The following is a 12,238-nucleotide window of genomic DNA, read 5'->3' as shown; positions in this document are numbered from 1 at the left end:
CCTGTTGGATGCTACAAGACATTGCTGACATTTAGTGGCATGCATTTGATATTTCCTAGTTCTGGAGGTCAGAGGTATGAAACGTTGCACCAGGGCTGGAATGGAGGCCTCAGCAGTGCTGCCAGGCCTCCTGAAAGTTCTAGAGGAGCACTATTTCCTCGCCTTTCCACCCGCTGGAGGCTGCCAGCATGCCTTGGCTTGTGACTCCTTTCTGGCCATCTCATCACTGACTTCTGCTTCTGCCCTCAATCTCTGACTCTGACTCTCCTGCCTTCCTCCTGAAGGGACCTTTGTCATTACACCATTTTTCCTTGAAAAACCTAGAATGATTGTCCCATCTCCTGGGCCTCGACTTCATCCATCTGCAAAATCCCTTTTACCTCGTAAGGCAACAGTCACAGGTTCTGGGTATCAAAACATGGAGGATATGTTTGTGGAGCTATTTTTCTGTCCCCATATCTTGCTTCACATTAATCATTTTAAAACTAATTAAAGGAACACCCACGAGCCAACCTATATGACCTTATCTCGTACCTCCATATTCACTTAATGCTCTGAATTTTCTTCTATAAATTCAGGACAGAGGGCAAGAAGAGTTAAGGGAAACAGCTATCATCACATTACAGAATATTTATTGTATTCATTGGCCCTTTGACAGAGCCCCTCTGAAAGTTGCATTCTCTGTAGATAGATGAGGTCTGTATTTTTTTTTCATTACTGTCTGACTGTTGGTAACACTGGCTTTTACTCTTTCTCATTCACAATGTTTTCTATTTCCACATGAGAGTAGGTATGTAATAAACAACTTGGTGATCTCTATGGGGCAGATTTAAAACTAATTTCTTTATTATGGCAAAGAATTTTATTACATTAATTCTTTCAAGGCACTGTTAAATATATTTTCAATATTTCTTAAGTGAAGAGCATTTTCATTAACATTTAGTTAACTGAAATTCTTAATTGCTTCTCATGTGTTCTTACTATCATCTAAAAAAGAAAATGTATTTCTATTGCATTATTATTGCATATTTTGAAAAGTATGTTGGCTTTTATAATGAGATGAGCAGGCTGGTATATAAAGCAGAGGTAAATTTGTGAATGATCCAAACCTAGGGATTCTCAATCTTCACCACATATCAGAATTACCTGGTAGGCTTGTTGAAGCAGAGTTTACCCCGGATTTTGGTATTCAGTAGGTCTGGGTAGGGCCTAAGAATTTGCATTTCTAAAACAAGTTTCCAGGTGACAGTAATTCTGCTGTTCAAGGGACCACACTTTGAAAAGTCTGTTCTAACATCTTTTCTAGAACAATGTGAAAATAAATTTAGCTAGACACACAGACTATCTAATAAACATGCTGATAGATAGTTGATGTGGCTATTGCCTTACTGCTTGCCTAAACAGATCTTGGAATTTCAATGTTAAGTGGTCATCAAAAGATGTGGGTCCTTGTCCTGGAAGATCCTAATACCACACTCTTAGTCACCCAGAGCCCCCCAGTGTCTCTGGCCTTGGTTCCCACCTCTGTACAATCTTATTCACAAGACCTTTGGGAGGGGGGACTGTTAAATAGCAACAGGTTCTGAAATCTGAAAGACGCCATAAAATATAATTATTTCATAGCACTTCTTTCCAGAAGTATGGAGCAACCTATATCAATGTTATGTTTTACATCTGTTTATTCAGAGGCACTTATTCAGCTTCAGCATGACCACATCATAAAATGGCTCATTATTTAGCTGCCACAATAACTCATTTCATATGCTTTTGTAATTTTTTTAAAGGAATAGATTCCATGCTTAACTTACACCACATACTGCTGCCATGTTTCTCAACAATGTGCACATGAATTTCCTGGGAGGTATTAAATGCGGATTCTGAGTCAGTGCACCTGGGCTGGAGTCTGAGATTCTGAATCTCTAGTGAGCTTCCAAGTGATGCTCGTGCAACTAGTCCAGCTGCACATGAAGCAAGGGCTTACTATTTATTCAATTTGTTTCTTACTGATAGTTCCCTAATCTGCCTCTTTAGGTTCTATAGTTGTATATTTGTGTGTGCTGATGCATGTGTGTGTTTAATCCATATTCTAGTACCATAAATTGTCTAATGAGAAACACTAAATAGTCTAAATATCATCATTCACCACAGTGAAGAAGTAAAAATAGTATATTACTGCTAGCAACATAGATATCTATTGAGAATTAAATCAGTACACCCAATTCTATTAAGTATGGAGCTAGATTTAAGTTAAAATTTTTTAAGTGGCTGTTCTTCGTCTTGCTTTGACTCTGTACAAATCATTTTAATCTCAGTACAACTATGATGTCTTTCATTGCAGGTGAAAATTGAACTACCAACACAGCTCCGTGAGAAACACCATATTTTGTTTTCTTTTTATCATGTCACATGTGACATCAATGCCAAAGCTAATGCCAAAAAGAAAGAGGCTCTGGAAACATCAGGTAACTGACAGAAGCCATCAAGTGGCTTTGCATGTCATCTGTTTGATCTGAGTTGGAGAGTGTTTTAAAAAGCTCTGACTTATTGAATTTTTTTAGTGAAGTTTAGGGTTCATAAGTGATAAATAGCTTTATTTTCCCCTTCTTACCATGGAGGTTTGTGTTCCAAATTTTTCTCTTTCTTTTTTTTCTGGCACAGTGGGCTATGCTTGGCTTCCTCTGATGAAACATGATCAGATAGCTTCTCAAGAGTATAATATCCCGATAGCAACAAGTCTGCCTCCTGATTATTTAAGCATTCAAGATTCTGCAAGTGGAAAGGTATTGAGTAATGTATAATTTAAGAGAAAATAAAAACACTTCAGCTAAATGGCATGAGGTTATCTTTCTTTCTCTGCTGAGAAGATGGAGACCATAGTATATGTGTCCATTATATTTATGAACAAAATACACCAGCAGTATTCCAAAGCTCTTGTTTAGTGTATGCCTACTAGAAGTGAACTATTAAAAGTGATTCCTTCAGCCTGGCACAGTGCATGCCTGCCATCGCAGCAACTCGGGAGGCTGAGGTAGAAGGATTGCAGGTTCAAGGGCAGCCTCAGCAATTTAGCAAGAGCCTGTCTCTAAAAAGAGAGAGGACTGGGGATGAAGCTCAGTGATAAAACACCAGTGGGTTCAATCCCCAGTACCCATAAATAAAGAAATAGATGGATAAATATTTGGAAAAGAGATTTGAGGACATGTTTGAAAAAATAAAACTAAACATAATACCCTTATATCATATTGGTCTCATCTGCCAATATGGCCTAATATATTTGCATCTTTTCCGTATCTGTAGTAATGTACAAGTAATGGATCAGGATGGTCAATTAGCATAAATTAAATAACCTATTTTTTCCCTTGAATTATCATAGTAACAATGACAAACTTTTTTTTTGCAGCATGGAGGGAGTGACATCAAGTGGGTAGATGGTGGCAAACCACTTTTCAAGGTGTCGACATTCGTTGTATCCACTGTGAATACTCAGGTGGGTACACTGTCCTGCGATATTAGCATCCTCTCTAACATGCCAGATCACAAGGTGTCTCCTGTACATACAGGATGAGACAAGTCAGAGGTAGGTGACTGAATACTGCAAAGAAGGATATTTGGGGCACAATTTTATGTCTCTCTTAAGATAAATAGAATGTCCCAACCCTATAAGCCCAGCTGCCATAAAATTTGAGACCAAAACACCAGGAGAGCATTTAACAGAATGATATCACCTTTGCAGTATGATTTCCTCCATGGACAACACCCAATACCCCTCTGCCCATTAAAAAATATACTTTCCTGTGTATGGAAGGGAAATTGGTAGAATGCTATGAAAAAGGCAGGAGTGGGAAGAATAAACAAAGGACCTTTACAATAAAAGGAGTTCAGCCCCGGGAAGTAGTTCTCCACCCATTGTCACGTGGCCAAGAAGGACAGCAAAGCCGGTGAGACTGAGATGGCAGAGCACCTGAGCTTTGCAGTGCAGGTAGAGCCTTCGATAGACCCCAAGGCCCAGTGAAGGTGGAACTTTGTCACTCAGGCTTCGTGACACAGTACAGTACATCCAGGCCTCTGCCCTGCAGAAATGCTCATCTCACACCACATTGAATGTGGGTCACCAGCTCATGTGCATCGTCAGAAATAAACATCTGTTGCTGTTGCAGGATCCGCACGTAAACGCATTTTTCCAAGAGTGCCAAAAACGAGAGAAAGACATGTCCCAGTCACCTACCTCGAATTTCGTCCGCTCTTGTAAGGTAAGGCAACGTGCCAGTAGCTCCAGTAGCTCCAGTGGTCTCCAGGGTAAAACAGACCAAAGAGACCTCACACTGTCCACTGAGGAGCAAACAAAGAGGTGACTAGCCCTGATGATTCAAAATGCGATATTAATTCAGAAAGTAAATAACTTTATTTCATGATATCTAAGTAGTTCTATCTGTTGAATAAAGCAAAGATCATTGTTCTCCAAAACAAAAATGATTGAAAAATCAGAATGGATCTGCTGTAGTTAATTAAATGGAGATATTTAATTATCTTCACACTCTGCTGAGCTTAGTGAAGAATGGAGCCAGGGAAAGGTGAGCCACGATATTCACATTCAAGTTCTGAAAAACACCAGCAGAACATGCTCTATTATATTTTCCTTATTTATTTATTTACATATTTGACTAATTAAAATTACATATGGAACTATATATGTATATTTATCAGGTACCACACAATTTGAAATAAGTATACATCGTGCAAAGACTAAATCAAGCAAATGCACAACCTCACATACTTATCATACTTTGGTGAGAAAATTTAAAATCCACTCTCTTAGAGATGGTCAAACATAAAATAAATTGTTATTAACTATCGTCACCATGCCATACAATTGATCTCTTGAACTTACTCCTCTGGTCTACTGGAAATGTAGGCTTTCACCAGCATGTCACCAATACCCATTCCCCTGTCCCCAATACCCATTCCCCTGTCCCCAGTAACCACTCTTCCACTGTCTGCTTCTATGCATTCAGTTTTTTTTTAGATTCCACATATAACTGAGACCATGTGGCATTTGTATTTCTGTGTGCTTGGCTTATTTCACATTATTTCATAATGTCCACCACGTTCATCCATGTTGCTGCAGAGGACAGGATTTCCTTTCTTAAGGCTGTATAGTATTCTGTTTACCACATTTTCTTAATTGGCCTGTTAATGGACACAGGTTGATTCCATGTTCCTTCCTATTTTGAATAATGCTTAATGGGCCTGGAAGAGCAGGTGTCTCTTCAATATTCTGACTCAATTTTCTTTGAATATGTAATGGGATTGCAGGGTCATATTGCAGTCCTGCTTTTAACTTTTTTGAGAACTCCGTGCTGTTTGCCGTGATGGCTGTCTAATTTACATTCCTACCAATAATGTACCAGGATTCCTTATTCCACATCCTCACCAATACTTCTTATTTTTCACCTTTTTCATAACAGCATTCTCATGGTGTGAGGATATTTCAATGTGGTTTTAACTTGCCTTTCTCTTATGGTTAAAATGATGTAAAGCGCTTTTTCATATACCTGTTGACTATTTGTATGTCTTTTGAGAAATGTCCTTACAGATCCTCCGTCCGGTTTTTAATTTTGTTGTGTGTTTAATTGCTGTTGAGGTTTTGTTGTGTCCCTTATATACTTCAAATATTCAACCCTCATTTGATGTATGGTTTGCAGATATTTTATTCCCTCCAGCAGGTTGTCTCATTACTCTGTTGATGATATCACAGGCTGGGAAGAAGGTTTGAGTTAAATGTAATTCCCATTGTCTATTTTCACTTTTGTCACCAGTATTTTTGTGATCATGTCCAAAAAATTATTACCTCAATCAGTGTTGCAGAAGTTTTCTAGAAGTTTTAGAGTCTCATGTCTTTAATCCAGAACATGCTTTAAATTTTAAACTATATTTTTTTTCTGCCAATTTACTACAGAATTTACTGAATGTGGAAAAGATTCAAGCAATCATGAGTTTTCTGCCTATAATTTTGAATCAGCTCTTCAAAGTTCTGGTGCAGAATGAGGAAGATGAAATCTGTACAACTGTCACCAGGTATCCATAGCACCACCTTGGGAGAAGAGATGTCATATCTGTGGTTACACAAAACCTTGATTGCTTGATTTTAACTGAATAATGTTTACACTGCATTTGAACATATCTCAAATTTAAGTATTTCTCACTCTTGAATCCTTACCTTCTAATAACCTATTAGGATCATTAGTAAAGTGCAAGATATCTTTTTCTAACTTTTCCTTTCTGTTTTTTAAACATTTTATTTTGAGATAATTTTAGGGTCATATGTAATTTAAATAATTAAAAGAAATAATGTGGAGAGAACCAGTATACCCCTTACCCAGTTTCCCCCAATGGCAACATCTTTCAATGTATACATGAGAGTGTGTACACACACATGCACTCACACACACAAAAAAAAAAAAAAAAAAAAACTTATATATTATATAACCTTGTGGTATTGGCTCTGTCACTTAGCATAATTCTCTGAAGATGCATCCAACTCATTTATCTATCAATAGTTAGTCCTTTTGGTTAGTATTCCAGATATGGACATACCATAGTATGCTTTAGCAATTCACTTCTTAAAAAGACATCTGAATTGTTTCTAGTTTGGAATGTTAAGAATAAAGCCACTATAAAAACTCATGTACACATTTTACATATACATAATTCTAATTCTTTATTTCTCTGAGATGAATGCAATGGCTGGGTGGTATGGTAGTTGAGTCTTAAATATGTAAGAAACTGCCAAACTCAGAGTATCTGTGTCACTTCATATTCTCACAAGAACTTTTTTCAAAACATTAAATTTTTTTCTTTAACTAACATTATTTTAAATGTGGTCATGTTATACTCTTTCAACATCACTAATCTGGCTACTGAAAAAATCAGTTATGCATTTATAGAAATAATGTTTTGAATTAATCATTTAATCATGTATTCCTACTATTCATTTTTTTAAAAAATTAGTTTCAGCATTCTGGAAATTTCTATTGGTAAATGTTTACAGCATATTACTTCTCTTGTCCAGAGTGGGGATTTTTAGCTTCTTAAATAGAGCCCTGAAGTTCTGACAATTTTAGAATCTGTAATGGTTCCATATCAGCCAGTTTGGGGCTCATGTGAAAAGTAACCAACTCTACCTTCATCTAATGCCCGATTCAGCTATGTGTGTCTATGTTGACAAGCCTTTTAAATACTGGGCTGACAGGTCCATTGAAATTCAAAGATATTTCTAACCACTACATGAAGCAACCAGTAGTATTAGTATAAAAATTAAAAAATTCACTCACACCACTACTACTATTTGTACCCCTAACCCAGTCAAGGCAGGAAAAGAAACCCAACTGTATCTTAACCTAATTTATTTTTCCTAAGTACAGAGTGTGTCTATAGGTTGGAAGCCAAGCTCTTTTAAAAGTCTTCGGTTTTAATTTTATCCTAAAAAATGATCTGTTTTCCAAGAAGACGATATCAGCAAATGCAATTCAACCTGGTCAGACAGTCTCCAGTGGGTCACAGCAGCCGTAAGGCACTGTGTTTAGCTTAGTGTTTCCAGGTTCCGAGTTGGAAATGGTTCACAGGTATTTGAGTGAGGAAAGCAAGAGAAAAGTGTGAACCTGGTTCATTCATTCTTCCAACAATGATTAACACCCAGTTTACCAAGCATCAAATGACAAATTAAAGTGGTGTTTCTCTCCCTTCTGCAAAAGACCACTAATGAGCTTTGCTTTTCCAGGGTGCTGACCGATATTGTGGCCAAGTGCCATGAGGAGCAGCTCGACCACTCTGTCCAGTCATACATTAAGGTATGAAATTGCCACTGGGACATTGGTCTTATCCCTTCATGCTGTGTGGCTTGTCGCATTCCCTGTCTACAATAAGTGAAAAGCTCTCTTCCTTAGTTGGTTCCAGGTGCCCGCCATTTTTAAATTCCCTGTAGCAGAACTCCATCTTTTTGCATTAATGAGCTAGATGTATTGTTTATGTGTAAATGTATATCTACTGTGTGTATGTCCAAACAAAATTTATATGGGGAGAGAGGAAAGTAAAAGGATAGAAGAAAAGATGGAAGGACTTTTCTCTTGAAGTGAAGATTACAAATACATGAAATTCTAATGTTAATATAGGGAAGACTGTTCCACAAGGTATGTTGAATGCTCTGTGTTTCTTCTGTAATATTTTCTTAGCTCTTTTTATTGTTTTCTCAGGCGTTATTTCATTTTCCCAGTTACTGTATATTTGTACCTGCTTCTGGTATGTTAAGTCCTTTATCTTCTGGCATGAACCACTTGCCCATCCCATCAATATGCACTGCTTTCTTCAGTGTCCTGTGTCAAGCACTCACCCGGAGATGTTTCTATTCTCATTTCCAGTTGGCCTGTGAATTAATGCCAGTGAACTTGTGATGATGTTTGCACTTTCACACTTGCTACCTCATGTCTTCTCCTTGAATACAAAGAAAGAACTACCCAGAGATAAATACCTTAATCTGATTTATAATATGCAGAGGATCTGCATTGCAATTTTTGTCTATGTATAAATTAAATCTTTTGAGACACTGACTTTTTAATTAAGAGAATATACTTCATACTATATATGGACAGACATACACTCAGACATTCTAGATGTCTCGAAATGTAACTAGAGAAGAATTTAGGCTTTTGATGCTAGAATCTTGATCTTTAAAATAATACTAATAATTACAGTTATCAATGCACCTGTAAAGGTAATAACTAGGAATTGCATTCTGGAGTAAGCCCCTTGTGATACCATCTATAGGTATTCAGATGGCATGTTCTCACTATAGTTTTATGCTATATATTTCCTACCTGCCAGAAATGTTGGCTGTCTTCCCAAAACACGAGGGCACAAGCATGTGCCCTTCCTGAAAACAGCAAGAATACTGGCAATCCTCTGTGACTCCATGGTGATTTCCCTGCCCTGTGATTTTACCTGATAAGACCCTCCTTTCATTCATTCTTTCTTTCTTTCTTTTTTGGGGGTTGGAGGATGGAACCCCAGGATACTCTATCACTGAGCCACAGCCTCAGCCCTTTTTATTTTTTACTCTGAAACAAGGTCTCACTAAGCTGTCCAGGCTGGCTTCCAACTTGCCATCTCCTGCCTCAGCCTCCTGAGTAGCTGGGATTGTCGGCATGCACCACTGTGCCTGGCTAAAACCCACATTTCAATTACAAAAATCCAGTTCCATGTACAGATACCTTTTTAGCTTATGCTCTGTTTAAGAGAGTATCACAGATTACTCTTATAGGTATTGATGAGTGTACTGTTCAACAGAATCTGGATAAATTTCACCCTATGTATTCCAATTTTCTATTCTCCAAAGAGACTAAGAAGAAAACAGTCATCCCTTGATCCTCTGTACACACACTTCATTTCAACACAGTGTTATATTCTTCATTCCAGTGAATAGTTGAAAATCACACTGAGGACCCACTAGTCTGTCTATTTTGGGGACAGTCAAGGCTAGTTCCTTCTAAGTTCCTCAGCTCTCAGACTCTTCATCTGTGATGCTACTTATTTTATGCATGGTCTTGATTTTTAACCAGAATATCTGAAATATCCTGACAAGACCATTTCACTGTATAATAAAGGAGATCCATTGCTTGTTTAGTTTGTTCTGAAGTGCTTCAAATCTGGAAATGTACTGATGTGGAATTTCAGATTAATAACAATTCCTAAGGATATTTTAGAATATATATTCAAATATCTAAACATATACTTACTAATAAGATAAACAACTTTCACTCTACTTGGGAGAGTGCACTAAAGGTTTAACGGTCAACTTTAGCAGTCAGCCTCACTCACCTTCAGGGTTCTCCTCTGTCACCTAAGGTGAGGGAGAGAGACCAAGTGAACATCCAGCTCTGATTCTGTGACTGGCCTCCCATCACACCACACTGTTGACAGCCTGCCCTTGATCAAAGAGTCTGAATCTTTACCCCAGGTGGGAAAAATTATTTAACATACAGGTTGATGTTAAATCCCACAGCAAGAATCATAATGAAAACTGATGGGCTGTTTCCAAAAAGTGCTTGGAGGCCCTTGAAACATGTGCTATTCAGTGTAATTTTATATTTATTCAGAAGTAAACAAAAACACCATTTCAAGTTCAGTGGTGCTAAATGCTGCTACCTCACTCCATTGACAATATCCAGACTGCACACAAACACCATGTCTGTTTCAAAAATGTGTGTTTAAAGTCAATCTAGCTAAATGCCATGGTTTCCAGTGATTTCTGGCACTGACAGGTTCTAGTAGTCACAATTTTAAATTTCAGCTCTAGTAGAAAGCCCTTCTGGCTAGATAACTGCTTGGCATTAGAGAGTCGCTGATGACTTTACTCTGACGAGGCATAATCTCTAAGGGGAAAATTTGTGTTGCTCTTAACTTTAGCTAGTTTCATGCACCCATTAGCTTTGTCTTTCTCCTTCAATATGAGCTTGCAAAACTCAGGCTCCACCATGGTGTTGATATGCTACGAAGTTCAAAGAAATGGCGATAAATTTGGAAGTGACTATGCCTCTGCTTTGAGCCCTTCTCTTGTGTACCTTCCCTCTGAATCATAGTGAAGTCTGAATTGTGAAAAGAAATACCCTTCTTGAGGCAAACCCAGCTCATACTAAAATATTATAATACAGTGAAAAGCATTTTACATTTGAAACAGATTTATGTCCATTAATGGATATGAATATTCTTTAAAGATATGAAAAAATAATGAAAATCAGCTCCAAACCAATCTTTTTTGAAAAAATATATATATAAACAGGACTTGTCATCTGACTGCCAGCCGATTCTCAGGAACCTGTCCCTAGCTGCGTCTGAGCTTGGGATGGTAGAGCCTGGGCTTGGGGGGACCTAGCCCATCGGCCTCTGGAAGGCACCTGCTTCCCCACTTGGCTATTTGAGTGGGTGCTCTACCCTTTCAGGATGAAGAATTGCTACCATGACATCCGTTACCAGTGGAAGGAAGGAGAAGGGGAATGTGTCCTACGTAGGTGGGTCAAAGCCCTCCATGTTTCCTTGAACTCGCTAAATGGCTCTCTGGCTCTTTCTCTCCATTTCTACCAAAAGACTTTGAAGGAGAGCCTAGGTGAGCAAGGCCCTACCGTGCAAAGCCCTAAGTAGGAACAGGTGTGTACCACTCTTACCAGTGGGCCTTCATTTATTTCATGACAAAATCTGGCATGAGCAGATAATTCTGAGTAATGAGTTATTCATGTGGCCTAATTTCTGAGGCTTTTTTTTTAAGTAATTAACTTGGTTTCCTTTTTGGATTTTCTTCAGTTCGTGTTCAAGGCCAGCGTATGCAAGGAGAGAACGATACATGAGGAGCTGGCGAAAAATGTGACTGGTCTTTTGAAATCGAATGACTCAACAACAGTAAAGCATGTCCTGAAGGTAAAAAGTTTAGAGAACAGCTGATCAGTTGTTGGTATAATGGGTGGATCCCTCCTGTGACCTGGAAAGTGATAGAACTCTCTGAATTTCATGGGTAATTTTTCTTCTGGTTCCTGACAGAAGATTCATAATGAAACTGTAGCATATAAAAATATTAAGCAAAGGAGATCTGTGTCAAGAGAAACAGAGAAAAGTAGATTGGACTCAATCTTTTAAGAGCTTTGGGCTAAAGGCACAATCATTAACCATTGAAAATGATCTAAAACATTCAAAATTCTCCATGTAACACAATAAAGCATTTGGGGACTTTTAGTCACTGTTAAGAGAAAAAATACCTTGAAAAATATCAACTGTGCTATGTGAATGAGCACACGGAAGACAGCAAAACTGAGCAACAGCCACTTTTAGGTCTCGAAGAATTAAAACACAGCTGGATCATGTGAGAAGCTTATAAACAGTAACTCTAAATTATTATGGAATCCTGATTTTAGGCCTAAGCTAAATTTAATTATCTGTTGGGACTTCAGGAATGAACCATTGATAGGGTATAGCTGAAAAAGGAAGTCAGGATCAACAAGCATCACCAGGAGTTCACTAAAATCAAATTATCCTGGGTGAAGCGGTTCGTTTTCTTGGATTAAGCCTATGAGGATATTCATTCCATTTGTCCACCCCATGTATCCCAAGGGCTCCTCTTGCAGCAGGCACACTCCTAGACACTTGGGATGCATCAGAGAACAGAATGAAAATTTCTGCCCTTGAGGAGCTTATGTTC

General features: G+C 38.1%; 1 protein-coding gene across 9 annotated transcripts in view; it reads left to right on the top strand.

The window, feature by feature from the left end:
• The window catches only part of Dock10 (dedicator of cytokinesis 10), a 234,253-nt gene that overhangs the window by 170,942 nt on the left and 51,073 nt on the right, over positions 1 to 12,238 (top strand). For all 9 annotated transcript variants that reach the window (XM_058577514.1, XM_058577513.1, XM_046439593.2 and 6 more), the window contains exons 20-26: positions 2,339 to 2,462; positions 2,659 to 2,780; positions 3,401 to 3,487; positions 4,158 to 4,250; positions 5,957 to 6,075; positions 7,778 to 7,847; positions 11,350 to 11,463. In XM_058577514.1, coding sequence (XP_058433497.1) covers positions 2,339 to 2,462; positions 2,659 to 2,780; positions 3,401 to 3,487; positions 4,158 to 4,250; positions 5,957 to 6,075; positions 7,778 to 7,847; positions 11,350 to 11,463 — 729 coding nt within the window. The remainder of the gene's footprint in view (positions 1 to 2,338; positions 2,463 to 2,658; positions 2,781 to 3,400; positions 3,488 to 4,157; positions 4,251 to 5,956; positions 6,076 to 7,777; positions 7,848 to 11,349; positions 11,464 to 12,238) is intronic.

The sequence above is a fragment of the Marmota monax genome, unplaced genomic scaffold, assembly GCF_021218885.2.
Source record: "Marmota monax isolate L192 unplaced genomic scaffold, Marmota_monax_Labrador192_F-V1.1 WCK01_AAM20220418_F8-fsc00041, whole genome shotgun sequence".
Taxonomy (NCBI): domain Eukaryota; kingdom Metazoa; phylum Chordata; class Mammalia; order Rodentia; family Sciuridae; genus Marmota; species Marmota monax.
Note: the sequence above shows the minus strand (reverse complement) of the source record. Positions and strands in the feature narration are given on the sequence as shown.